This window comes from Electrona antarctica, assembly GCF_951216825.1.
Source record: "Electrona antarctica genome assembly, chromosome: 5".
Taxonomy (NCBI): domain Eukaryota; kingdom Metazoa; phylum Chordata; class Actinopteri; order Myctophiformes; family Myctophidae; genus Electrona; species Electrona antarctica.
The window spans coordinates 25,133,853-25,161,170 of NC_136810.1; the positions used below are offsets into that span (position 1 = coordinate 25,133,853).

Genomic DNA, 27,318 nt, shown 5'->3' on the forward strand with positions numbered 1-27,318 from the left:
GTAAAAGTATAATATTTGAATCCGTTATAAATTTGAAATACTCAATTAAAGTACAAATACCTCAAAATTGTACTTAAGTAAACTAAATACATGTACTGTACTTCAGTAACTACAGTTACTTTCCACCACTGGAAAAAGTGCATGCTTTTTGCAGTACATGATGTGCTCTGTGGGACACGCTCTATCACTGCAGAAACACTCCAAACCAAAAAAACTGTAAACCAACACACAAAAAAAGCATTGCGTGCAAAATGCTCAAATACATTGCAAGTCACAAAGCATAAGCTAAACAGATAAGCTTTACAGAGCCAAAACAAAACTATACAATACAGTATAACCTTTAATGCACAACAAAACAAAAGGGTGCTTGCACACAGACGCTGCAGTGAGTTCACACCAGCCGTGTTGACAACTTACATCCTTCCAGAACTTTAGCTTTTTCCCCCAAGAATGAGCAAGACATTTGTGACAGTAGAGAGAACCCAACATTAGTGGTGAAACATGTCATGCTGATCACCCATCCATTTCAAGGCATGGTTAGTACAAAGTCAGTTTCCAGATGTGCTGCATCAGCAGTCTGCAACGGGTCAATGACTCCAAACGTTACTCAGTGGCTGATGGATCTAATACCGCATCAGACCAACAACATCTATGCAAGTAGGCTACTGTAATACATCCAGGGGCTGTTTTGTTTCTTTTCCATAACCATTAAAACACTATGTATGAAAAGCAAGGCATTTCTAACACGTTTTAAAACTTTAAATTATATAAATTATATATAACCACTTGAAAAAGAGATACTCCAAATAATCTGAACAAAATAAAGTAGCAAAGCCTATTGTGGTACTTGGTTATTATAACAGAATGTTTGCAACATAATGACAGATACTGAACAATTAATATCAAACAGTGATGTATGTGTATTCAATGTCAATAGCATCTGCCATAGAATCCTCTTATAAAGACATTTATAAGAGACGTGGGAGTCTTACGGTCTAGTGGGACCTCCAACGTGTTGGCGAGGTGTCCCAGGAGCAGCACCATTAGCGCTGCACCCATCCACCCCCTCCTCTCCATCCTCGGTATGTGTGACGCGTGTGTCCGACCCCAGACACAGCAGAACTATACGCCTCGTCCTCGCAGTCACGCTGGCCGAGAAGAACACTTCTTCTTGCACATTCACCACCTAACAGCACAGTGGTGGGGGTTGGGGCGAGGAGGAGACAGAGAAAGGGAGAGGGAGAGGGAGAGGGAGAGGGAGAGGGAGAGGGAGAGGGAGAGGGAGAGGGGGAGAGAGGGAGAGGGAGAGGGAGAGGGGGAGAGGGAGAGGGGGAGAGAGGGAGAGGGAGAGGGAGAGGGGGAGAGGGAGAGGGAGAGGGGGAGAGGGAGAGGGAGAGGGAGAGGGAGAGGGAGAGAGGGAGAGGGAGAGGGAGAGGGGGAGAGGGAGAGGGAGAGGGAGAGGGAGAGGGAGAGGAAAAATGATAAGAGATTATTGGCTTGAGCATCACATCCGATGACCTCAGTCATCAGTCACAGTTTGTTTTATTTTGAATTCATCAGCTGCTGGCGGAGGAGAGAGAACGAGAGAAGGAAAAACAGCAGAGGAAACTAACAGTTAATTGAACTAATAATGAGTTGATTATAAAGAATAATCAATTTGAATTAATTCATGGATTTTTATTATTTTTATAAATACAGTAGCAAAAAAAAGAAAAGCAAAAAAAACAACACATCGCAACGTGCCATGCATTGCAAGCTTGAAAATCGGGATATTTTCGACAATGTCGCAGGATAATATAGGGCTCAAAGGCGGTTAATCAGACTAACAAGCAGAGAGATTATTCAGCTAATCAAAGTAATCGACAGAATGATCACTTAGAAAAGAATCGATAGCTGTGCAGCCCTAAATTCATCATTGGGCGAAGGGGTCGGAGGGAGAGTCAATGAAATTCACAGCAGAGGAAAGTGACTGAATGAATGAGAAGGACATGCAGATGGCCTTGGCCATGGATGAATGCTAGTCCCTCATGCGGTGCATTTAGCTGGGACCTATCTGTTTGATCTAGTGCGCTTCGATAGGGACCGACGCGTACCACATGGGTTCATTTAGCCCAGCTAATCACTGCCATGGCCCACCGTGCCATTAAGCTCTTATCTGCCATATTGATGAAACATCCGATGGATGACACATGAAGGGACAAGGGACACTGCGGGAAACTTCACCTTCAGTCTCCCTCTCAGGTCATTTCAACCTGCTGTGGTTGCGCACACGAATGAAGCTCGTTTTTTGTCGGGTGAAACCTGACTAATGAAAGCTCATGAAAACTAGACGACCTAGTCTAGCCCTATAGTCATACTGACGGCCTAGCCTGATTGGCTGCCTCGTCTGCCTCGTCTGCCTCCTCTGGCCAATGGGACAGCAAGCAACGGCATCCATGCACACACGCACCTCTGGCCAATGGGACAGGGACAGCAAGCAACGGCATGCCAACGGCATCCATGCACACATGCACATAATTACTGACAACATCTTTTATACCGCCGGGACTGTCGCTAGACTCGCTACGAGTGGACAGTTTGAAAATGCGGGTACTACGTGCATTAAGCCATTAACGATGGTCCGGATGGTTTTGTTTTGTCCAACGTGATTATGTGAAACAGCATGGCTGCGCCTGCAGTAGGCTACTAACCAAAACAAACACATTGTACTTTTGTGTCGCACATGGAAAGCGACTGAACAACACCATGGATATAAAGACAGTTCCCCTGTTCTGCTGTGCACAGCGGAGGTAATGCACAACTCCAGGTACGAACTAAAAAACGTACTGAAGCTGATCATTCACGACTGTAACTACCCGTATCTCCAGAGTCCTGCAGTCCCGCAAAGAAGGACAGACAATCTCAACTCTCACTAGTCCACTTCTCTACAATGCCATTCTAGCCTTAAAACATACATGTACAGTGAGTATATGTTATTCAATATATCACTTTAGCACAAAATATAGGCTTTTCCAAACCAAGCCCTGTTTCACAAATGGTTACCGTATGTGCCATGTATTGTACTTTTTGTGAATTAACTATAATCTACAGTTTAACCCATTGATTCTCAGCCATTTTAATTTCAAGGACCCCCAAATTAAATTAATAGAAAGGTAATAGCCTAGGCCATTTCATTATGATTTTCATCTCTGGACTGGCACCCCAGTCTACATGGCCAAAAGCCAGTGTTAATTTAACATACTGTACATGTTACTAAAATAGCAATAATAATATGGGGGAAAACAAAGACAAGGGGGACAACGGAGAGTCGGAGACAACACCTGTTTCACCTGACGCATTACGACTATGTCATCAGTCCTTGTTTATCATCTTTTTGACCTAAATTTAACACAATCAACGGCCAGTGAAGGTCTGCGGACCGCCCGCCACAACCCGAACACAACAGAGTAGGCATATACACCATACAGTAAATGCCTCCTCCTCCTCCTCCTCCACAACACACAACTCGACAACCTCATCAACGCTAGACAGTACTATACTTAACACTGTACTACTCTTTTCTTATTTGGGCCCATCAAAGGAATCAGATATTCGTTTCTGAGCCATGTTGACAGCTGACACTGTGACAGGAGAGATTTGTGCGTGTAAAAGTTAATAAGGTAAACAGAAACAGCGTCGGTAGACGCTGATTCGTGATGAAAAAAGTGTAGTTTAAGAATATTTATTTGTATCATTCCCACTCCTCCAAGAGGGGGGGGGGGGTGCCTTGGTATTGATTTTGGGCATATCATTAAAGGCAAGATTTGTAAAGAAATTGTACACAATTCTTCAAAATAGATAAACATTTTAATGATATGATACTTATTTATTTAATAGCTCACAAAAATGTTGTGAACTTGTAGATCAGCTATTTTCACTATTAATTGTACGACAAAGTATATATAGTGGTTATAAAAAAAACTCTGGATTTTACTGTGTGGGTAAAGAGGTTCATGGGGATGTTCAGGATCAGGCAAGGTGACTGGTTTGTACCACCTGATGAAAAGGCGATTCCTCCATTGACTGGCTGTTAATTGAGTGGATGTAAAGTCGTTATGCAAAGTAATCTAACTCTGCCCCTAGGGTGACTTTATCAATATGGTATTGGCTGCACTCCGAAGAGAATGAGGGTAAAAAAAAGAAAGTGGATCAAACATACAGTATTGAACCTTTCTTGCCAAGCATGTCAGAGTCATCACAATTGGCAAATGCTGCATTTATCTTGTTGTGCCTTTATCAAAAGTTCACCCGTTCACACGCACGCATGCTTTTATTCAAAAGTCTATGACTTAAACTAAATCAAGATTTGCTGTAAAAATCAACACTGTTGTAGAACCAAGAAGCATCCTGAGAACGGTGAGAACAAGAGACCAAGCAGTCTGCCAGTGGCCCAGAATAGAAAACCACAGCCGATGGTTGTATCCAAATTGGATACGGTTCACAGAGACCATCTCAATTCATTTTCTTCTATTCGGCATGACACAAAGACATACAAATGATGATATTAAGAATCATTATTTTTGTATGAATGTCAGCGCGCCACTGAAAGATAAGTGGAAAGAAAAAAACGTATCAGTGCAGAACAAAGAAGGAGTCATTTTCAGCCTTTTAGGAGTAGAAGCAACCTGGTTTCATCCTGCCTGAGGTAAAGGATCCACGACCGGCATGCCATTAAAATGCCACGGTTTCATTTGGAGCCGGGGCAGAATAATTTGCTCGGTTATTTCAAAAGCACACTATCAAATTTGATATTTTCTAATCATATTACCGAAATGAAAGGCTCAAATGGAGCTCATTAAGGACGGTGTAATAACCACCCGCCCCTATGCCTTTGGCTGCGAGGTGGGGCAGGGATATGGGGGTGGGATTGGGGTTACGGCTGAGGGTGGGATTGGGGTGATGTCTGTGGATACAGCAGGGACTGGGGGTGTAGCGGATTGGGGTGGAGGATGGGGGCTAATGGGGAGCGGAGCTTGAGGCCTTGTGGGAGGGGGGGATGCAGTCAGGCCCCTTGGTTCTCCTTGGAGACCTGATGTATTTGTTAGTGCCGCCTGCCTGTGGTGATTCAGTAGCAGCCCCGGGAGCCTGTGTCTGGTGGGGAGAAGGGAGAAGGGACCGGGTGCTAATGGAGCCTGTGTCTGGTGGGGAGAAGGGAGAAGGGACCGGGGGCTAATGGAGCCTGTGTCTGGTGGCAGGAGAAGGGAGAAGGGACCGGGGGCTAATGGAGCCTGTGTCTGGTGGCAGGAGAAGGGAGAAGGGACTGGGGGCTAATGGGAGCCTGTGTCTGGTGGCAAGAGAAGGGAGAAGGGACCGGGGGCTAATGGAGCCTGTGTCTGGTGGCAAGAGAAGGGAGAAGGGACCGGGGGCTAATGGAGCCTGTGTCTGGTGGCAGGAGAAGGGAGAAGGGACTGGGGGCTAATGTCTGATGCCCTCTGCCTGAACTACAGCTCTCCGGGGGAAAGCCTGAATTAGTCACCTGAGGCGGCCCGCCAGCCCAGGACCCCCTTCCTCAACTGAGGGTCTGACCAATGGTGGAAAAAGTACTCACATGTTTTACTTGAGTAAAAGCATCAATATTGCAATGTAGAAATACATTACAAGTAAAAGTCCGGAATTCATAATGTACTTGAGCAAAAGTACAAAACGTATTGGCATCAAAATGCACTTAAAGTACCAAAAGTAAAAGTAATTATTGTGCTGAATAATGTCCCATTTCACAAGTTTTCAAATGTACGAAAATCTTTTGAAAGTAGCCTATTGGAAATTAAAGTAAAAAAACAGTAAAGTACAAATACATCAAAATACAGTACAGTACAGTACAGTACAGTACAGTACAGTACAGTACAGTACAGTACAGTACAGTACTTAAGTAAATGTACTTTCCACCACTGGGTCTGACATAACAGCATCCACCATAGGGGGCATTCTCATTGTCTCCACCAGGCCGAAGGCATGGGGAGAGAGTATGTTTTGCACTCCGTCCGTGTGTGTGTCCGTCCGTGTGTCCTTCCGTCCGTCCGTTACCAGCTAATCTCCGGCACCGTTAACCCGGTCGATGCCAAACTTTGCACACACACTCCCTGGATGCCAACGATGAACCTCTGCCCTGCATTTTCCAGAACGGCCTGTTATAGCGCCACCATGAGGCAGCTTTTCACATTGTTTACCTAAAACTGCACCGATCTGCGTGAAACGTTGCATGCACACTCCCTAGAGGCCAAGCACAAACCTTTCACCTGCATTTTCCGCATCTGCCTTTTATAGCGCCACCAGGAGGCCGACTTTTGGAAAACACATTTTTTGATATTACTCCTCCAGATTCTGTCCAAAAATCTCACAAATCGTTACACAGTATCTCTATGGTCATGTGCTCAAGTCGGATCTGTCCGATATTTCATATTCCATCCTAATTGGCTATAATTGGCTTTCACAGTTTGCAAGATTGCCCCGTTTTGAACAAAAGCCTCAAATCATGAACGCAGCATGCAATTTACGTGAAATCTTTCACACATTTTCTTACTAGGCTGAGGAATATATCCCACCCTTTTCACATTGGCCTGTTATAGCGCCACCAACAGCTTGATTTTTGCAAAACACATTTTTGGAACAAAATGCCTCAAGTCATCCAATTGCCATCAAAGGCAAACATGTTTATATTACTCCTAAACATTTTGCCAAACATCTCACACAGTCCTATCCTCCTGGTGGAGACCTGTGCCCAGAAGGGCACTTTTTCTAGTTTGAGCTTGTTTTTGTGAGATATACAGTAAAATCTTCATTGTCTCCACCAGGCCGAAGGCATGGGGAGAGAGTATGTTTTGCACTCCGTCCGTGTGTGTGTGTGTGTGTGTGTGTGTGTGTCCGTCCGTCCGTCTTTCCGTCCGTCCGTTACCAGCTAATCTCCGGCACCGTTAACCCGGTCGATGCCAAACTTTGCACACACACTCCCTGGATGCCAACGATGAACCTCTGCCCCACATTTTCCAGAACGGCCTGTTATAGCGCCACCATGAGGCAGCTTTTCACATTTTGTACCTAAAACTGCACCGATCTGCGTGAAATGTTGCATGCACACTCCCTAGAGGCCAAGGACAAACCGTTGACCTGCATTTTCCACATCTGCCTTTTATAGCGCCACCAGGAGGCCGACTTTTGTAAAACACATTTTTTTATATTACTCCTCTAGATTCTGTCCAAAAATCTCACAAATCGTTACACAGTATCTCTATGGTCGTGTGCTCAAGTTGGATCTGTCCGATATTTCATATTCCATCCTAATTGGCTATAATTGGCTTTCACAGTTTGCAAGATTGCCCCGTTTTGAACAAAAGCCTCAAATCATGAACGCAGCATGCAATTTACGTGAAATCTTTCACACATTTTCTTACTAGGCTGAGGAATATATCCCACCCTTTTCACATTGGCCTGTTATAGCGCCACCAACAGGTTGATTTTTGCAAAACACATTTTTGGAACAAAATGCCTCAAAAACATGTTTATATTAATCCTAAACATTTTGCCAAACATCTCACAGTCCTATCCTCCTGGTGGAGACCTGTGCCCAGAAGGGCACTTTTTCTAGTTGTTCATTAAACTCTGACAGTGTCATTTTCTTTTGTATAGTCAAATTAACACTGGGGATTTTACTGTCCATGGAATGGAACTCACTGGACACTTTTTTACACCAGGGTGTGTGTAATCTGTTCTAGGCGGTGGAATGTAGCCTAATCATTTATGCAAAGAATATTAAACATAAAATAGTCTTTGCAATCCTTTCCATGAAACAAGATTTTTACACAGAGACCGCGGACATTTTTCACAAGTCACAAAAGGCGCCATGAACTCAGCTGTGCGCCGTGTGAGGCAAGAAAGGAAAAGAGGAGAGCGTATGACAGGAAGAGAATAATTGTGTTAATTATACATTTTAAGGTGAATCCCAGAAAAGCAGAGGACTCTTATCTGGAAGGGAGCCAGGATTTCATCTAGGATTCATTTTCTGATTTAATGAGCTATAGCAGCTCAACTCCAGCTGGTCAGCATGCATGTGACTGTGTGACTGTGTGCGCATGTGCGTGTGCGTGAGAGAGAGAGAAGAGAGAGAGAGAGCACGTGTATCTGCACGTACATGCGTGTGTGTGATGTTAATATATGTGTGCATACTATATGTCTGTGCACCATGATTAATCCCTGAGTGAGTTCCAGTGTGGCTGACGCGGGGCTCAGTGTCTCTCACTCAGGGACCCTAGCAGGACCCCCTGCAGACCTGCTCACAAGGGGAGGGATGTATAGCTACCATGGCCTGGGGCTACTGTCATCCTCCACGCCCACAACCAGTCCACGAGGGACTTTGAAATGGAAACACTGCTTAACCCCATCATCATATTGTAAAAGGAGTGTATGGAAACACCACACGTTCTACATGTAGCAGAGGTAGAGCAGGGCAAGCCCTCACACATGGACTAAAATTAAGCCTTCCAGATTAACGTCGTCCCACTAATAAAACGGAGGGATTTAAAATGCATTTCTCACACTACAGTACTGTAAAGTCCTGACATGTAACCAAACTACATCTTTATCATCATGGTGCCGGGCAGAAACCTTATTGCGTCTCCATATTTTATATTTTTAATGCTTTTTTAATGCCTTATTTTATACTTTTTCATACAGTTTGGGGCAAAAGTAGCACACATAGCTGATCCACAAGCTTGAGAACACATGAGATTGTAGATCTGCTATTCTTTGCTATTTTCATAGCAAAAAGAGTCATCACAAGAGTCATCACAATTGGCAAATGGTACATGGTGGTATTTTTTGCTATTTTTTAAAACAAAAAATCAATCTTCATCTATAATGGCATAGGCAACATTTGCTGCGAGAGATATTTCGAGGAGATTTCGTGTTGAGGGGAAAAACAAGCTTGTAGTAAAATACAATGTTAACCACATGCTCTACTACTTCAAAAGTAATAGTGAGTAATAGTTAAAAACTATCAGAAATAGCAGATCTACAAGCTCACAATGTGTAGATCGGCTATTTCTGCTCATTTTCTTTTTAGGGGGGACATGCCCAAAATATGGACGGCAGGTTGAAACTGGCTATGCAGACACTTCTTCCTTAGGTTTGATCAACACATTACATCTATCCAGTCACGTTTTCAGCAAAGACTCCATGTAATTCGTAAGTTAAGGTCATTATCTGTTGCTCCTCATCTTCTGTTATTACTGTATCCAACCTGTTCTGTTGTACTGTTCCGCATGTTTCTACACCATACTGTCCATGCCTAACAGAAACAAACTTTTCAGTATTACCCGTATTGCTTCCAAGATCATCGATCACCCTACACCCACACTTTCTGATATGAACAATAAGGCCATCACACGGTTAGCACTTTCAATATCAAATGACACTGATCATCCTCTGTATCGCTTTTTTAACCTCATGCCATCTGGACAGATACAGAACCTTGCCATGGAAAAAGGTCCGTTTTAGCAATTTAGCAGGAGTTTTGTCCCCTCAGCCATCGCAGTATTAAACAAACTGCCCCGCCGATAGGATGGTTCTGTATACAACGTACATGTATGTTGGGATGGCTCTGTTAACTTCTGTATAGAGTGGGGACCTCATCTTTTTGTATTGTCTTGGTGTTATGTGCTATGTGTTGTTTTGATGTGGGTGTTTGAACAGACTGTGAAGACAAATATCCTTCGGGACAATAAAGATTATCATTATTATTATTCCGGTCAGCATTATCACGATGAGCCTCTAAATAAAACCACTGAACGGTTTCCTATCTGTCTGTGAGCACCTCTCCAGAGGCCCTATATGTGTCTGGTACTGACAGAACCAGTGACGCCAAATCCAATAAGTTTCAACTCCCTCCTGAATGTGCTGAGGTTGGGGCCGCTGATCAAAAATCCAATACAAAGTGGTTTCTGAAAACACAAAAAAGAAATACAAGCCATTCCTGCCAGACCGTTTCACCTGTTCTACAATAAACATGATAGCAGACACAACTTGAGTGCAGGGGTGATTCATATAGTCTATCGGGTGGTGCAGCAATCCTTATACAGTAGTACTGAATGATAAATGGCGCATCTACAGAATGATAAGCATGCAGCCGGCCCATTCTCCAAAGTGCTTTACAATGTGCATTATATTTCCCCCATTCACACACACATTCACACACCAGCAGCAGAGGAAACTATAAACAAAGTGCCAACCTGCTCATCGGGGAAAGTTAAGGATCATTTACATTCAGTTGCATGCCGGTGTCGTGCACAGGATATAGCCGATCTAAAAGCTCACAATGTAATGCAGCAAGCAAGACTCGTACTAGTTTTGGCCATTTCTGTAGCGCAACCAAATACTATGGGACAGAAATCCAGAGCGGAGCATGCTCTACGTACTGTCAATGGATTAAGAGACGGGTGCAGACTCTCAGTGAACAGTCTATAGAACCTGTCTGCACTCACAACGTGAATTTTCGTTTAATTGTTTAATTTACCGCAGCAGAAATCTCTGACAAACGTATGCGTGTCGACTGAATAATTAAAAGACAATTCACCATGTGAGTGCGGACTGTTATCTAAAGACTATTGTTGGAGTGCAACCAAAGTATAAATCAGGCATTAGGGTTTCAGTGGCTTGCTGCAAGGACACTTCAACACGAAGGCAGTTGGAGCCGGCGGGGATCGAGCCAGGGACCACCCGATTCCCATCTGATACGCCACTCTATCCCCCATGCCAGTCCTGCTCTATAGTAGTGCTCCTCAACCTGTGGGTCGGGACTCGGGACCGACCACATGATTTTTGTGGGGTCCTCAAACGATAGTGAAGTGACAATTTCATAAAAAAGAAGAAGAAAAAAGGCCATTCCTGCATCGAAAGTAATCAACAAACTTTTGTGAAAATAGCCAATGTACAAGCTCACACTCGCAAAACTAATTGAACAAACTCCTAAGTGCTTGTCAGGGTGGGGGGGATCCCCAGTCCAAATGTGATTGTTTTGGAGGGGTCGCTGCCTAAAAAGGTTGAGGACCACTAAAATATAGTACTAAAAAGTAAAAAGGCACTCTTACTATCACGAATAATAACACACTGTAGCATTACATGCTGCAGTGCTTCTATAGAGCCTGGCCCATTGACAATGTGCTGCATCAGTATAAATGATTAATGTCAGCGAGAGTGAGAAGCTGAAGCAGTAATTACTGTCCACTGCCATGATAGAAGCACCTTGTACTGGGAGGACTGTGGTTCATTCTGTCCAGAGAGAAAACACTCGGCTCTTGTGTGTGGAGCTTGCACTGTGAGAGTCGCCTCTGGCCTCTCATTTCAAGCCCGGCCTGTTCAATTAGCCCATTGTCATGTTTCCACGACCGGCCACTTCAACCATCCCCAAACTAATTGGTTTTGTGCACATGTCAGAGTTAGTGCACATAGAAGCAGAAGCAGGAACAAAGTAACAAACAAACACACACAAACCCGCACGCACGGCACGCTCACACGCGCACACAAGTTTGGTGGAGACACACATTTGTAAATTGTTACTATACTCAATCAATATTTGTATATTTGTATATTTTCCTTATTGTAAGGCTAACTCTAAACCTTTTTTTTAACCATAACATGGTATATAAAATTAAAACAATTCTCTTGTAATGACCAGGAAAACTGTCCTCACAAAGTACTAATAAAATATGCACACACGCACATATGCGCGCACACACACACACACACACACACACACACACACACACACACACACACACACACACACACACACACACACACACACACACACACACACACACACACACATCCCACTAGCCATAAGGAACGTGTGGGTCAGGACAGGTCTCAGCACACAAATGGAGCTGACAGGGACACACGGGGACTGAGAATTGAACCCCCTCCCCCCATCCACCGTGGTAATAAATTAATAGCCATCAGTGGGGAGAAAAGGGCACTCAATTGAGTGTGCCTTATACAGCAACAGATAATACCGCAATGTGCATTCTGCTTAACGCAAGATATAATTTAAAAACAATGGAGGTGATGCAACACCGCAGCGCTGACAAAAAGACATGACTGTTGCATCAGTTCTGCACACACGTTAATGTCTGTGATGAAAGACAGGAAAAAGAAATGCGCCGTGTGGCCTAATTAACTCCCATAATCAGTGGCATTAATGGCTCACGCAATCAGGGGGTTTGTGAGTCCCTCTGCGGCCTTAATGAAGCAGTGGAGAACCCCCCCCCCATTCCCCACACAAATGATGGGGGAGTATAATGACATGTGCGGCGCCACACTCAGGAAGGAGGTGATGTGGAAATGGAGCTTCTTTTTGGGCCACTGCTGTGTGCTCCCTCCCTCCCACTGGAGCTCAGGATGTGATTTCAGTGTATTCACACCCAGGGCTGTGCGCCGGTCACTCTGTATCTATAGGGGAACGGCAGGAGGGATGTTTTGGGTGAGAGGCCTTCCTCAGAGAGCCTGAGAAGGAGCACAAACAATGTGGGACTGTGAGAGTAATACAAATTGTGTACTTCGTCATTCTGGCTCGCCGGAAATGACAGGTGTTCTGTGAGGGACACTGCATGAGTACCCTTTTTATTTTTATTTTTAAATGGTGCATTTATATAGCGCTTTTATCCAAAGTGCTTTACATGCACTACATGTGCATGTGTATTACATTCGCCCATTCACACAGACACTCATACACCGATGGCGGAGGCACCGACCTGCACATCGCGAACAATTAGGGGGTTCAGAGTTTTGCTCAAGGACACTTTGACACTAACTCTGGGGGAGCCCGGGATCGAACTCGGAACCTTGCGGTTCTCTAGGGCCACTCTTCTCCAGAGCCACTATAACGCCCCAGACGCTCTGTCATTGTAGCCATGCAGTTCCCATGTGGTTCCCGAGTGGTTCCCAATATATCCACATTATTCGATTTTTAAGGAGTGGCTTTGCAGGAGGTTAGCGGGTTAGGGTTAGCCTGTGTGTGTGTGTGTGTGTGTGTGTGTGTGTGTGTGTGCGTGTGCGTGCGTGCGTGCGTGCGTGCGTGCGTGCGTGCGTGTAGAACTAATCTACAGTAGCAAATCGCAGGACCGACCAGTGATAGATATCTTTTGCACACATGTCTGCCAGTAGGCCACAACCCACAGTAGTACCTCCAGCTCCACTAATGTGACCACAAAGGTTAAGAATGCTATTTGGATAGCATGTTGTTTAGACAGATGCTACTGTAGGTTACATTTTTTAATTGGTATCCTAGTTTGTTGAGGCACTACATTGTTATCTAGAGTTCATGCTTACTCTGCCTATTCCATTCTCACATTTGTAAACAATTCTGCTAAACAATTAAAATGTAAATTGTACAGTACCATTTTTTCCACATAATGCGTTATTTGTTTTGTAACATCTAAAAATGCACCAAGTCTCTGTACGTCTCAAATTCGACACACACGTTCCACACCACCGCAGGGGGTGCAGTGGCCGGTGTCGAGTCGGTCAGACCAACGGTTGTCCAGCACCGCCCCCAAAAGGCCTCTGCCCGGGCTCTGGACAGAGCCCCTATACCCAGGGTCCATATATGGAGCTGGCCTGGAGCTGGCCTGTTCTGACATCATTCTGACACCTGCATATACTCCATATTTGGGCATGCCTGACAAAGAACTCCATATATGGCCATAAAAGGGACACAGATAATAGGGTGGTGCATTCATTTCCAACTTGCATCGTTCCACATGAGGCCAGTGCCCAACGGGCACTGCTGTATAGGCTCCAACACATAATATCTGGATGGGGCATGCATTTCCAACTTGCATCGTTCCAAGTAGGCCAGTGCCCAACAACGGGCACCGCTGTAGAGGCCCCACGGGCACTGCTCTAGTTAATTTTAATAGCCTAATGGAAGTCAATACTTAGCTGAAACCTTGCCATTTTTAACATATGAATAAGAGGCACCATAATAATTCTGCTAAACTCTGCAAAAGTCCTACTTTTGTTAAATCAGGAAAGGAGCATTTAATTTGGTACTAGCTTTAATTGGCTTGGTTTTATAATCCGTGGTTTCAAAGTTAACAGCACTGACGTGAGTTATATAGCGGTGTGTGTGATGTTATTAGCATGCATGCTCTGTAAAGTGTTGTGAAGTTTGCACATCAGACCGACACCTCTCACAGGCCTCTCATCCACGACAACACAATGGAAATTCCACTTGCTGGGTTTCGGCAAAACGCTATCCCATAATCCTCTCATTAGCTTTTACAATTGGGGGGAGGTATGCAAATAATTGACATGGTTAACATATGAATTGAGGTCCTGTTGTTCAGAGAGACCCAAAGCTCAAAAACAAGAGCCCCCCTTTCATCTGCACTGTACAATAGCCAGACAACAAAGATCCATCTTTCATTCATCTGCTCCACAATAAACATGTTATTTGTATCCATTCCCTTTCTCTCGTTTGATGAATACCGCTGGCCACTGTCCAATCTAAACAGATTTTGCAACAGAGCCATGCCATCAACTATCAATTATTAGCAGATTTGCCTTTTGTTTGTCGACACACGTAGTAATAATTAATGGAGCTGCAGCTCCTTAACCAAATCTGCAGAAGTCAGATTCACTGATTTGAACCACTAAAAAGCCGTAGTTTATATACATACATACATACATTTTACATCTAAAAGATCACAACACATTGCATCACAAGCTTGATATGCTATTTTCTCAACTTTTGAAACTTTTTGGAAATGTTCGCTTTATAATGGCTTTCTGAACACTGCATTCTCCTTGTTTCAGAGTCATTGGCAAAGCTTTTTGATGTTGATTTACACGCACGCACACGCACGCACGCACGCACCCACGCACGCACGCACACACGCACGCACGCACGCACGCACGCACGCACACACGCACCACACACACACACACACACACACACACACACACAGCGAAGAGCTCCCTCCCTCCTACGCAGCTTGTCCCATAGAAAGAGAAAAATACATTAGCGTGGGATTCACTCTCTGTCCACGCACAAATTCTAATCACCCAATGAGGAGAGATGGGAAATCCCTGTCCACATCGGCAAAAAAGTAAATATCGGACATATCTAGTTAAGTGCCTTGCTCAAGAATACACCAACATGCAACCGTGCAGTGTGTGCACGAGTAGCCAGGGATCGAATGGGAAACCTCCCAATTCCAAGACACCGTCTCTGCCCCCTGAGCCACGGCCAAAGTCAGGTGCTGCAAATGGGTTTGTACAAACTGTCTGACGCCCAACTCACACTGTATCACATTACCAGAGAGTGGAGTCAGTGGAGGCACTTTAAGATGGCATTCATTAAAAGAAGATCAGGGGGTTGGCGATCTGAGACACTGAACTGGACCTCAGTTCATTGGATAGCAGATCCCTGGAGTGAAGAATTATACTGATTGAAACCCAGATTTATGTTACTATATTCCTAATTAGCCCCAGTTGTGTGTGTATTTGTGTGCATGTGGTATGTGTTTGTACTATAAATGTCTGTCTGTCTATCTACCAGAGTGTAAATGCCTAATGCACGTGTTTCCGTCTTTGTCTGCATGTGCTGTGCTGTGTGTGTGTGTGTGTGTGTGTGTGTGTGTGTGTGTGTGTGTGTGTGTGTGTGTGTGTGTGTGTGTGTGTGTGTGTGTGTGTGTGTGTGTGTGCGAGAGAGATAGAGCGCATAGGTGTCTAATAAGTCAGTGTTTACATGGAAATACTTAGAGTAGGATGAGAATAAGGTTGGAGTTTGCAGATGACAGGACATAATGAGTGCTATATGGGTGAGGTCATTCATATGCTGAACAGTGATTCATTTTCATGAGCAAACACAGTAGTGCCCTTAATGAATAGCTACTGAATAGGCCTCTGGGGACCATACTCAAGGCATATGAAATGAAACAAAAAACGAAACACATGTTGGACACAAAAAACAGCAGCTTTAAATGAAAGGTGAATAACAGATCCAGTCATACTGAATGCGAATACTCAACAAAAAGATGCAAAGTAGAAGTATCCAGAGTTTGGGTCAATGCAGGAACAAATTGGGTACAAATACGGGTTATCCACTTCAATCCTGTATATACTATACCTTATTACCTTGTACAATATACCTATACTACTGACCACCAAGTCCACCAAGAGTATATACATGCCCCTTACTTTTTTTCCTCTGCACCAAATCTCTATGCAGAAAAAACAAGTGAGATCTGCATTTCTTTTTGCCAAAAAATAGCGCCCAAATACGGGTGCTCGGGTTTATTTGGTTAAATCCAAAGGAGCTCTAGAGAACGCAGAGAATGCAATTTTAGCAGAGCTGAGGCAGTGGATATACTGCAACCTGAAAGGGCACTCCGTATCCATGGCAATCCAAACTGGTGTTCTCTGATCGCCGTGCCGACAAAGATGTCAACCCTCCAATCAAACACAGACATATGAGAAAAAGAAGGACAAAGAGGTGCAGGGCCCATTTGTCATCCCATAAGTAACCTTAGGGGGAAACTGTATGCTTGACATCTGCTCTGCCCTAAAAACGTCTGGGACTCTGCTGAGAACAACAAAGGAAAGGAGGGATGAATCTCAGTTTGCCATCATGTTCACACCGGATGGCTTACTCCGCGTGAAGGGTCTCTCAAGATGGGGCCAATATATGGAGTTTACTTTAAGCTTAGGGTTACGACAAAAACAGTCTGTGTGAGTCTGAGCCAAGACAAAAAAGAGAAAGACACACCATCCTCAGTTTACTTTTCGTATCTGTGTGAAGTAGGTGGCCGCCTTTGTAGGAGACCGGAAGCAGGTTGGAGTCTATTATTTCCAATAGCTCCATGGTACCATTTCGCCTCTAGTGGCTCCAATTGCAATGGTGTATCTTCATAAATTGTGAGAGAGGCAGAGGCAGGAAGTGTCGGACTTGAACACAAACACTTGGTCTAAGAGCAAGGACCACAATTGAAACAGGTCTAACACTTGATTGTGTTTATACTTTTTCCAAAGAAGCATGGCTGTATTTCATGTGTTCTCATTTAACCAATTGTCAAAAACAAAAAACTCCAAATCATCAGTGGATGTGACTGTTTCTTTCTGGTAAGGTCCTACTGTATTTAAATGACAAACAATGGTTGGGTGGAATTTGCATTGTGCTGATACAGTATTCTGTACAGTAGGTGGCCGATGGGTCAGTGAAAACCTGCCTGTGTTTTTTTTGCCTTTTATCCGTTCAGTCGAGCAAAATCTACAGACAACATCAGATAACGTGCACGCAGACGAAGTACTGTCTGGAACAACAATCTGCTACCGACGCACGTTCCTGAAACATGGAACATGTCAAACATTTTTGAAAATATAAATGCACCACGTCTGTGTGTACGTATGTACATACGTGTGTATGTACGTCTGTAATCCACATAACTCGAGAACCGTTTGCTCCACCGACTTCACATTTGACACGCCCGTTCCACACCCCCACAGGGAGTGCAGTGCCCGGTGTCCAGAACCAGCACAAAACCCTCTGCCCGGGCTCTGGACCTACCTGATCACCCCTATATCTCCATATATAGAGCTGGCCTGTTCTGACATCACAATGATTGTTCTGATAGACTCCATATTTGGCCATGCCTGACAAAGAACTCCATATATGGGCATAAAAGGGACATACTAACTGGGTGGGGCATACATTTTGTTTCGTTCCAAGTAGGCCAGTGCCCAACAGGCACCGCTCTAGTTTTCAAAAATATGAAAAAAACTGTGAAAATAGCCAATCTACAAGCTCGAACAACGCTTCATGTCGCAACGTGTTGTGAGCTTGTAGGGCGTCTATTTTCACTGAGTGGTTAACTACTAACTTACAAACTGTGTTTGTAAGTCTGGGGAGAGTTTCTCTTTTGGGCCCCGAACTGAAACAGTTTGGGAGGGAACCCCTCCCTGGGGCTAGTGTTAATGAGTGCAGACCCACCACCTCTACCTCCACACAGCTCCACAATGGGCCTCTCCTGCTGTCCCCCAACTCCACCAGTACACCCCCCTCTCGCCCTGCTTCCCCGTTTTTCCTACCTGATTTCGCACCAGTGAGGGGAGGGAGGGGTTTAGCCCACACCGTGCCCGCCGTAGTCAGCACACACAGAAGTCAAGGCAGACGGCCGTGGAACGTGAAGCACAACGGACCTGCGCTTATGACTGAAACAAACAACACAAATAAAAACTTTGGCGAAAAAAGAAGCCCAACACGAGGATAAAGGAAACATTCAGTCCAAATGTCCAGTTTGCTACTACTACTACTACTACTACTTTGGTGTTGAAACTCTAACTATTATAAACTTTCATGACAGTAGCCTACAAATAAAATGGCTATACTAAATTATACTAATTGGTCAATATAAGTAAAATAATATAGCCTTTCCATAGGAGTATCTTTTTATATTTTTCCAAGAAGAATACAGCATACAGCATATTAAGTTATGTAACTAACTAAAACATTATAGTGGGCTGGCTATAGGCTATTATGGGAAATGTACACTAACTCATTTACCTCAGAGAATGTTTTCATTCTGGATAAAATCATAAAATGGTCTATGGTCTACTCTAATGGAATACATGGATGATCAAATACAGGAGTTTTGACGATTCAACTAACTGTAACTAGGGCATTGCCCCCTCCGCCCTCCCTCCCCTCACTGGTGTGAAATCGGGTAGGAAAAATGGGGAAGCTCTCTCCCCACAAGCCTGCTGTCTCTCTCCACTCCACCTGTGTTCTTTGAAAGGTCAGGGTGGAGGAGGTTCTCCCCCCCCCCCCCCCCCCCCTTGCAACACTGGATCCCCAGTGCCGAGAAACCCAATCAAAGAGGGGCTTCAGAGGCCTGCAGACCTCTCAAAACCCTCCATTGTTTCCAGAAGGCTTCCCCACACCGAGGAGCTGCCTATATGTAACACTGTAAGAGGAGTTCCTCATTACTCCCCATCCCCGGGTCCACTTTGTCTTCTTTGTGTGTGATTGATAGAAGAATCCAGTTGCCCGGCTGGGCTAATAAAGGAGAAAAAGCAGTAAAAGGAGAAGAGGAAGAAAAGGATGGGGGGGGGGGGGGGGGGGTAAGGGGAGAGGAGTGGGGGGGGGGGGGGGTATTTTCAGGAGTTTTGTGATGAGAAACCGCATGTGTTGCATGCATGGCTTTCCTCTATGGTTCAGTATGAGGCTATGAGCACACACATAATGTAGAAACATACACAATAGTGACACTTGTTCTCTGTCCCTGCAGCCTGGAAGACATGCAGTTATTACGGTTATTACGTGGCGTGTGTCCAGAAATTATAATTCATCCCACGCATTTGGAGGCTATTGACTGAGACACACACAACAGAATGTGTGTGAATGTCAGCGCAGACCATTACCACATAAAGTAAGCACTATGCCTCTCTATCTCTATCTCTCTCTCTCTCTCTCTCTCTCTGCCCCTCCTTAGCTCCTATTCAGAACCGGCAGGTGAATACAAATCATTTCCCCTTCATTGCTTCCTAAAAGGACCGACCGTCCAATTTCAGACAGAGAGGTCACAAACAATGGTCTTTTCAAAGTGTGAGAAAATCAAAATGGTTTCATAAAGAGACGGAACCAGGAGTTAACCTTTCAAAGTGTTAAGCAATCTGCCAAGCAGTGGAAACTCTTGGTGGACAGTAAAGGGTTTTCAATACCATTTTAAAAGAGGAACTGTTGCTTAAAGTTTAGGTGACAGAAGTTCAATGCATTTCCTGGATGATTTCATGTCAGTTTGTGGGCTCCATATTCGCTCTCTTTCTTATAACAAAATTACTTCTTACGTCTTTTCCAACAATGCAGGTACCTTTTTCACAATCTTTTGAGGCGAAAATGTGAATATTGAATCTCATTTAAGTGTTAAGTGTGTGTGCGCGTGTGTGTGTGTGCGTGCGTGCGTGCGTGCGTGCGTGCGTGCGTGCGTGCGTGTGTGCGTGCGTATGTTTCAGAATCAGATCAAGCGCTTCTTTTCAGCCAAGACGAAATTAGCTTTGATTACACTGGCCACTCTTATTACATGGACCAGGGTTTCATATGCTAAACTTAATAAACATCTAGGGAGAAGGAAACAATTAATCAAGGACAGCCCTTAGCGAATCACCCCAACTGTATTTGAATTGAGGGGGCAACACTGTGTGCTCCATTTTTCTCTCCCCACTTGATATTAAATTGATCTAATTAAGTTCTGAGAGGCTGCGAAAAGGCATTTTACTGGGACCATAATAACTGGGGAGGGAGATAGCATCTCCCCTAAGCGGGTTGCACGTTCTAGTTAGCAAGCAATGATGATGACCTCGTTTCATTTGCAGAACGACTTCGTCAAATTAAAAGGGAGAATGTGGGAGATTCTGGAACAAACCAACAACGTAAGTCCCTGATGTCAAGTGTCTGATGGTTGGCACACAACCACAGCTTATTAGGGAGAACATGTCCTCATGTTTCATCTCGGTCATGGGACTGGATGAATGAAATATCAACTAATGGGTATTAATGAAACGCTAATGAAAGGCTTTGTTTTCCACATGAAGAGAGTTCCCTGTCATCAGTTTCCGTCATTGCAAGTCCCGACACGATGACATAAAAACAGCTTTCACGACTCAAAACAAAAAAGGTTTTCCCCAGTTTACACTGATCATTTCATGTGTGTGTGTGTGTGTGTGTGTGGGGGGGGGGGGGGGGGTACTTTGCCCTTGAGGGGGGTGGGCATCCCCCTCATCTAGTCCAACAGTGTTCCATCCTTACATCAACTGCTGCCTGGCCTCGTCAGAAATAATGGCCTCAACAAGTGCTGCTCCTGACTGCCTGCCCTCATTTGTCAAACTGTGATTCCGGTGGAGGCAAGGCTCTCTGCAGACAGTTAACACTAACATTCTGCTCAGCCTCCCCGCTAAGAGCCTGTGTTCTGTGTCTATGTTTGGCTATAGGTGAGACCGGCCCAGGCCTGGTACTAATGCAGGGGAAGTGGCTGTGTGTGAGAGAGGTCTGGATAATAGCGGGGCGAGGCCACCGTGGAGGCAGGCGACATGCAGGGTTTCCTGGCTTCCATCCCAATCACAGTGTGGGTACAGAGAGGTCTGGGGGGGGGGGGGGGGGGGGGGGTCGAACGAACCGCCCAAACCCAGTCAGACGGGGCATGGGCTGCATGCCTTCTGAGTTACACAGAGTTCCATTCCAAAAGACCAGAAGGGTCATTTTTACTGTCTTTGTGTTCTGGGGTGGGTTGCAGAAATGATGACAGAAGGACGAATCACTCACTGGATGTCCAGTGGAAATCCCTTTCTGTATTTAAGCCTGCGGATGATGATGGATGACTAAGTGCATTTTAAAAGTCACCTGATATATGAACCACATTGCACTCAGAGAAGCTTTAACACACTTTGTGAGGTGGGGTGGCTCACAGAGTAAGAGCACATAACACAGAAATAAGTCTCTGAATCTTTCCTGAATGGCAACCCCCCCCCCCCCCCTGCATAAATGCAAAACAATACAAAAGTCTTAGAAACGAGCAAACGATTCACATGAGCTCATTTGCTTAGCCTCTGTCTGTAGGCAGAGAAGGAAATTCCTCATTAGACTAGGCTCAGAGGCAGGTACAGTAAGCAAGGTGGTTACATCTATATGCAACCATTTGTATTCTGCGGCGCCTCCCAGGGCAGCATGCTGTTTATATTGATGAGCAGATAGGCTCGGCCTTGGACCGCGACCCTGGGCTTAGCAGGGGATATAAATCACTAGGTTTTCTCAGAGCTCCGCATCCATATACAGATAGATCCTGCAAGCCACCATCGATACACAAAGAATTACCCAGACAGCCACTTTGGATCCCATCCACCTCATGACAAAATAATGCATGGTATAAATATATAGTGAATCGCATAAATGATAGGAAAATTGTTTACATTGCAGAGTGTGGATATATGAATCGGAAGACAATCAGAAGACAGAAGAAACAGAGTGATGGATATGCAGGGGAAGTCTGGCGGACAAACTTGAAGGAAGGGATAGAGAGATGCTCAATACCGCTAATGTGGAAAAACATAACAAAACTAGAAAAAGTGCCCTTCTGGGCACAGGTCTCCACCAGGAGGATAGGAGTGTGTGTGATGTTTGGCAAAATGTTTAGGAGCAATATAAACGTGTGTGTGTGTGAGACGTGGCTTGTTGTAGCGCCACCATGAGGCTGATTTGAAAACTGTCAAGTGGCATTTCTTCCAAAGCCTAGTGGGAATACGCATGCACAGTTTCACCACAATCGGATGCTGCGTTGAGTAGTTGTGGCGATTTGTACAAAACGGGTACAAAGCGGGCTAGTCCTGAAAAGTTTAGAAGCCAATCGTAGCCAATGAGGGTGGATTATGAGAAATCAAACAAACCTGTCTTGATCACATGACTATGGAGAGCATGTGTACCGATTTGCGTGAAATTTGGATAAAATCTGAAGGAGTAATATTAGAAAATGTGTTTTACATATGTCGGCCTCCTGGTGGCGCTATAAAGAGCAGATGTGAAAAATTCCAGGAAAAGGTTTTTCCTTGGCCTCTAGGGAGTTGGCATACAAAGTTATCCACAGATCCGTGCAGTTAGAGGTAAAACACTTTTCGGCCAGTTATAGCGCCAGTTATAGAGTTGAAAATGTTCATGTGGCATTTCTTCCTCGGCCTAGTGGGAATGTGCGTGCACAATTTCACGGAAATCACACAATGTGTTCATGATTTGCAGCATTTTGTTTGAAACTGAGCACTCCTGCGAACTTTGGAAGCCAATCTTAGCCAATCAGGATGGAGTCTGAGAAATCTGAAAGACCCGTTTCGTTGAATGGCTCTAGAGAGACTGTGTACCAATTTGTGTGACGTTTGGACAAAATCTGTAGGTGTACTGTCCAAAAACTTGTTTTGCACAAAGCGGCCTCCTGGTGGCGCTATAACAGGCCGTTCTGGAATTTTTGGGGCAGAGGTTCATCGTTGGCATCCAGGGAGTGTGTGTGCAAAATGTGGCATCGACCGGGTTAATTAGCCTGACACTCAGTCTGAATTTTTATTTCGTTTCACTTCATTATTCAGAGTGAAAGCCCTCCCCGCGGCAGCAGTTTCTGGAATGGCCGTTGTCAAAGAGGCAGTCTTCGGCGATTGGTTCATACCAACCAATCAGAATAGTAGGAAAGCAGATGATGAGTTGTTGTCAATCATGTGGCTATGGCTAACCTGGGTGCTAACCAAACAAACACAGTCAACAAGCGTTACTAGCATGTAAACAAAAGCGGTAAAATATGTCGGATCATGATGTTTATAAAACATCATCATGTTCTGTAAAGAAACTATTTATCATAGGTCGATTTAATAGCCAGGTTGATGCGGTCGCGAGTCACCGCAGTGGGGGCAGCCATGTTTGTTGTTTGACGCCGTCAAACAACTGTCAACTGTCAACTGTCAACGGCCAATCAGCTGCTGCGATCAGATTTTTGGTTGAGACTGACGCCGCCATAGGCAAAGTCACCAGACCTGAATCGCCAGGAGATATTTTTTTAATGGTAGCGATTCAGGGCTGGAGCCAGGGTACGGATGTCTGTCCTCAGAGCAGTGGGTGCAGCTAGTCACAACCTTGGACGATTGGTGATTGAGAAACCGGGAATCCTCGGAAAACAGGAAACCAAATCACTCCCGTTTCCTTTGCTGCTTTTTCTATTTTTGTCCCTGTATTTATTTTTTCTGGCACATTCTCACTGCACCATATCTCTGCCAGGTTGTCTTTCGCACACACGCACGCACGCACACACGCACGCACGCACGCACGCACGCACGCACGCACGCACGCACGCACGCGCGCGCACACGCACACGCACACACACACACACACACACACACACACACACACACACACACACACACACACACACACACACTACATGCGCCCATCTGAGCGTCGATAACGGAGAGCTGTCAGAGTCGTCAAGCTCGTATCAAAAGAGAGACCTGAAGAGCAGCCTGAGTCATACAGCCATGTGGAACGTTGCATGCAGGCAGCAGCTCTGAGGTCTGACAGGGGTCTGTGACACCTCCTCTTTCAATAAAACACAGCTGATCTCAGACCTGGTGCTGCCTGCTGCAGAAGAGAGCAGCCCAGAGGTCTGGCAGGGGACCGTGGCGTGAAGCAACCTCTTCCAAAAAAAAACGCAGCTGATCTCAGACCTGCTGCTGGGAAAGATCATTGTTTTTTCACTTGGCATGAGCAACCCGCGGCTTTGGTATAGTCAGCTGATAAACTACTTGTGCTGATGGGATCAGCCATACTGCTACCTGAACACACACAACACACACACACACACTACACACACGCGCACACACAAACACAAACACAAACACACGTGCAGACACGCACGTACACAGACACTATTGGTGTAAAAACGCATCGATGCATGGTGATTCAACTGCATTTTGAAATGTTAGAATCAATCAAATCGAATGAAATATCATGGCAATTCCTCTTATCACAGTTGTGAATTCATTAGAAATCATTTGCAGCCTATTGGAATGGATTCAATCATGATATCAAAATAATCCAATCAAAGAAAATGTAATCGAACTGTGGTGAAATGAGAGCTGTCATGATGCCCTGAATCGTTCCCTAAATAATCGTAATCAAATTGAAACATAAGGCCACACGTACAAGCACGCAGGCACACACACACATGCATTTTTTCCTACAACAAATCTCTTCAGCGAAAATAGCCGATTTATTTATTAAGATTGTAGATTGTATAGGATTGTATCGGCAATGCTCATCTAAGAATTGGGATCTGGGGCTCATGTGGTTAATATGTAGTAGGCCGTGTGAATGGTCAATATATCACTGGACCAATGGTGCTTAAGACTAACTGATGTACACTTCTTGTTCTTATCTTGACAACAAATATACATGAACATTATATAGATATAGACATTATATAGATATGTTCTAGTTACGTTCTAGTTACGTTCTTAGCTTACGCATGTTTCTTGATAAATGCATTTTATATATATATGTGATGTATTCCCATACTTTTGTTCCTGCCTAATGTAAGTTGCTCTGGATTAAGAGCGTCTGCTAAATGCCTAAATTGTAAATTGTAAATTGTAACATTACTTTATGTACCGCCAAGCAGGGAATTAGTTACTGAATGCAAATATAACGAGCACTTCTGCAGTAGTTGGTGGTCTCTCGTACTCTTCCATTGAGAAATCTCGACCCTGGTGTCAGGCAGGACACCTTGATAATGGCAACGTTATTTGAAGCAGACTGTGCAGCGGGTTGGATACTAGATGCAAAGATCGAAGCTATGCATGTAACACCAAAGTAACACCAAAGACCACTGTGTCTTGTAGTGTTAAGTGGTGTCTTTAGTAAAATACAAGACTGGATTATGTCACAGTTAGTTTTCAGGGAATAACAAGAAAATGGCCATATACAAATAATGTCATAGCAACAAGGCTCTGGTCGGGCAGTCCCCGACCCCCTCTCTCTAGCTTAAACTCCAAATCTCAATGTCGGCATCAAAACAACAAACTCCCTGACAGCCACGTGAGAGAGGCCGCTGAAAGAGATCCCACTGGAGGTAAACAGAAACCTCTGCGGCCTTCTATTGAGGGGGCCGGGTTCTGAATGCGCCCACTCACAATGGACGCTTCACTTCACGCCTCAGTGTGCTTCAAACCGCCGATTCAGTCCGCACTGCAGCTATTAACTATGGCACTCTCTCCGTCTCTCTGTCACACTCTCTCTCTCACACACACACACACTCTTTTTCTGTCCCTCTTTCTCTCTCTAATATGTCTCCCTCTTTATTTCTGTCCGGGTGGCCGTGGAAAAGTGTGGACTCAGCCTCTCTAGCCTGGAGCACAGGCAGCATTAGGCAACATCATTCACAACTACCAGGGTGCAACGAACAGAGAGAGAGAGAGAGAGAGAGAGAGAGAGAGAGAGAGAGAGAGAGAGAGAGAGAGAGAGAGAGAGAGAGAGAGAGAGAGAGAGAGAGAGACAGAGAGAGAGAGAGAGAGGGGGGAGAGAGAGAGAGAGAGGAGGGGGAGAGAGAGAGAGAGAGAGAGAGAGAGAGAGAGAGAGACAGAGAGAGAGAGACAGAGAGAGAGAGAGACAGAGAGAGAGGGGAGAGAGAGAGAGAGGGGAGAGATAGAGAGAGGAGGGGGAGAAAGAGAGAGAGAGAGAGAGAGAGAGAGAGAGAGAGAGAGAGAGATACAGTAGGACAGACAGACAGAGGGAGAGAGAGGGGGAGATTGGAGAAGGGAGAGAGGGTGAAACATAATAGACAAAGCCTGGCCCGGCTGCCTAGCTTGCAGGCTGCAATGGCAGCCTGAAAGCGTGTCGTGGGTTCGAATCCCCATTGCTGCGTGTCACTCCCCATCTCCCTCTCTCCATATCCTGTCAGCCCTACAATAAAGGCATACAAGCCCCAAAAAAGAAATCTTAAAGCTATCTAAAGATAGACAAAGCCTTGCAGTGAGTTAGACAGAGTTACATAAACGATCAAAGCTATAAGATAAATGAAGTCTTGGTTGGAACCAGTGGGCTGTGGTCCTGGCTACAGTATGTTAAGTCTTAAGGGGTGGCAGGTTGGAACCAGTGGGCTGTGGTCCTGGCTACAGTATGTTAGTGTCTAATGAAACCCTCGCAGGACTCTGCGTGAGGCTGCGGTGGGATCCTTCCTTCACACACCGCTGAGCAGTGGGCACACATCACCTCATGTCACCTTCACTCACACAGCATCAGGTCAACTCCCCGCTGAATCAAGGCAACACTTCCAACACCGTGGGGGGCCAAGGGGGGGGGGATAAGTCAAAAGGTTACCGAGTGTGACTTTCAACCGGCCTGTGTGGGCTGAAAGTCAATGCTTGGGGCCCTAATGTATCGTTATGGCCCATGCCAAGAGAGCTGTTTTAAGCTCCTTATCATCCAAGTGCCATTAGGGAACCATTCTGCCGGCGTGTATTCCATTATGACACATTTATGCGCTGGTACGAGAGAGACACACACTGGGACAGTTTAAGCTTTAAGTGCCATTTTGTGTGACACGTATTGACGTCCTCCTCTCCTGTGTTCACCATAGAGTTGGGTTAGCATGGGGCACGGATGTGTTACCGTGACAACCATAAGCTTCCCCTCCATACTAGCATTGAATTTGACAACAAATTTTGATTTAGTTTTGTTCATAGCCTTTTGAATAAAAATCCATTTTGGTT

At 45.0% G+C, this 27,318-nt stretch overlaps 1 protein-coding gene across 2 annotated transcripts in view; it reads right to left on the reverse strand.

The window, feature by feature from the left end:
- Positions 1–27,318, reverse strand: part of LOC306923624 (neuronal cell adhesion molecule-like) — a 111,588-nt gene that overhangs the window by 37,824 nt on the left and 46,446 nt on the right. For both annotated transcript variants that reach the window (XM_079501822.1, XM_079501823.1), the window contains exon 3: positions 993–1,186. In XM_079501822.1, coding sequence (XP_079357948.1) covers positions 993–1,077 — 85 coding nt within the window. In that variant the 5' untranslated portion in view covers positions 1,078–1,186. The remainder of the gene's footprint in view (positions 1–992; positions 1,187–27,318) is intronic.